General features: G+C 31.2%; 1 protein-coding gene across 1 annotated transcript; it reads right to left on the bottom strand.

The window, feature by feature from the left end:
• Positions 1-60: 60 nt before the first annotated feature.
• LOC105316039 (N-acetylglucosamine-6-phosphate deacetylase-like) lies at positions 61-1,599 on the bottom strand (the record flags this gene model as incomplete). The annotated part of the gene is made up of 5 exons (XM_011410834.2): positions 61-222; positions 384-509; positions 618-784; positions 1,342-1,511; positions 1,561-1,599. Coding segments are annotated over 5 exons (614 nt in total), but the record flags the coding sequence as incomplete, so codon positions are not given.
• Between the last annotated feature and the right edge of the window lie 152 nt (positions 1,600-1,751).

The following is a 1,751-nucleotide window of genomic DNA, read 5'->3' as shown; positions in this document are numbered from 1 at the left end:
AAAATTGTCAAAACAAAATTCGCCATTAACTTTCCATAGGCAATTCACTCTCACCAATAAATTATCTTGTATGGTATTGGCCATAAATTATATACATTACTTGTTAATTCTTACACATGTGCCAAGTCTCCTATTACTTCAACAGTTGGCAGTATTATGTCAGTATATTCTGGTAAATTAGGATATACTGATGCTAAACCAATGTTAACTAATCCTGGGAGTCTACAGAAAAGAAAAGAGTGAGAGAAAGAGAGAGAGGGAGAGAGAGAAGAAATACAAAAGTAACATATTCATAATAGAAGGACAAAAGATGAAAAGGAAGGAGATATGTGCCAAAGGAAAATTACGAGATATAATATGAAATTATGTGTGGCTTGTCTTACCTATGATGAAAGCTGCATACATTAAATAAATGTGTAATATGCATTGGTTCCTTTGATAGTCTCAAAGCATCTAATATCTCACTCTCACTTGCTTCTTTATCATGCCCCAATGAAGGCTTTATACCTCTATAGTAATTTTAAAAATAAATAAATAATTGAATAATCAAATAAATATATAAATGAATAAAATAAATAAGGAAATAAATAAATAAACTTATATTGTTACTTACTTACTTTTTAATTAGTAGTTTTAGTCTTTTATAATTGTGTCTGGCCTCAATGTGTGGGCTAATAGTCATTATCTTGATTGATGGTATTGAGTCTATTAATAACTCAAAGTCAGTCTCTGTCATGTCCCTCTCACTCTCAGGGAGACCACCAAAATCATTCACTAGAGGACCCTAGGACAATTATTATTGGTAATATACCATACAAGATGATTTATTGGCAAAGGAATTAATATAGGCAATTGGCAGTTCTATGAAGAAATCACCAATATAAAATCTGCCATTTTGTTTCGATCTGAGCATGCTCAATGGCACGTGGTACAAAATTGCCAATATAAAATCCACCAATTGACTTTCCACAGGCAAATTTGCCAAATATTACTCTTGCCAATAAATCATCTTGTACAGTATAATATAGATAGGGTAATAAAGGATTTGTACTTCTGAACACATTTTATTTGGCCCATGCTTAATAGTGCTTTAAAATGCTCAAAACTTAAGTCAGAATAATTATGGTAGTTCAGAAGACTTTTTGTGCAGCATAAGGATATCAATCAAAATATCATGACTAGATACATGTATATGCTATTTTTATCATTTTAGTAGTCCATAACTCTAAACATTATCAACTTAAATAAATAATTTAATGAAGCTATCATTTTAATTAAGGTAAATCAATTTTTCAAAGTAATAAAAATGCTCATAACTAAATTAATATCATGTCACATTACTTCAGCATTAATTCCTTCCAGTACAGCACCGCCAGTATCAGTCCTACCAATAACCTCTTTTAACGTATCAAATAATTGTAGAGTCTTTGGTTGAGATGAGCTCTTAGGTAAGACAATGGTTGCTAGACAACTTGTGGTACCTCCCATTGGCAGACGAGAGAGTGTGTAGCCTATTCATAGTGACATTAAATAATAATTTTAATTATTTTTGTGATATACCTGGGTTTGACCAGAAGTCTATCACATCATTGGTTCCACCTATACATAGGGGTAATATTAAAAGAATTATGAGTAGAAAAAATTGAAGATTTATAGTAGTACAGTATAGTGGGAAATTTTGAAGGGAGTAAATTGCTAAATTTTGGTGTTTGGTGGATTTTAATTTGGTGGATTTGTGGCCACATACTATT

Source organism: Amphimedon queenslandica, unplaced genomic scaffold (genome assembly GCF_000090795.2).
Source record: "Amphimedon queenslandica unplaced genomic scaffold, v1.1 AMPQUscaffold_5823_Cont22215, whole genome shotgun sequence".
NCBI classification, from domain to species: Eukaryota; Metazoa; Porifera; class Demospongiae; order Haplosclerida; family Niphatidae; genus Amphimedon; species Amphimedon queenslandica.
This window is presented reverse-complemented; position numbering and strand designations above follow the sequence as displayed.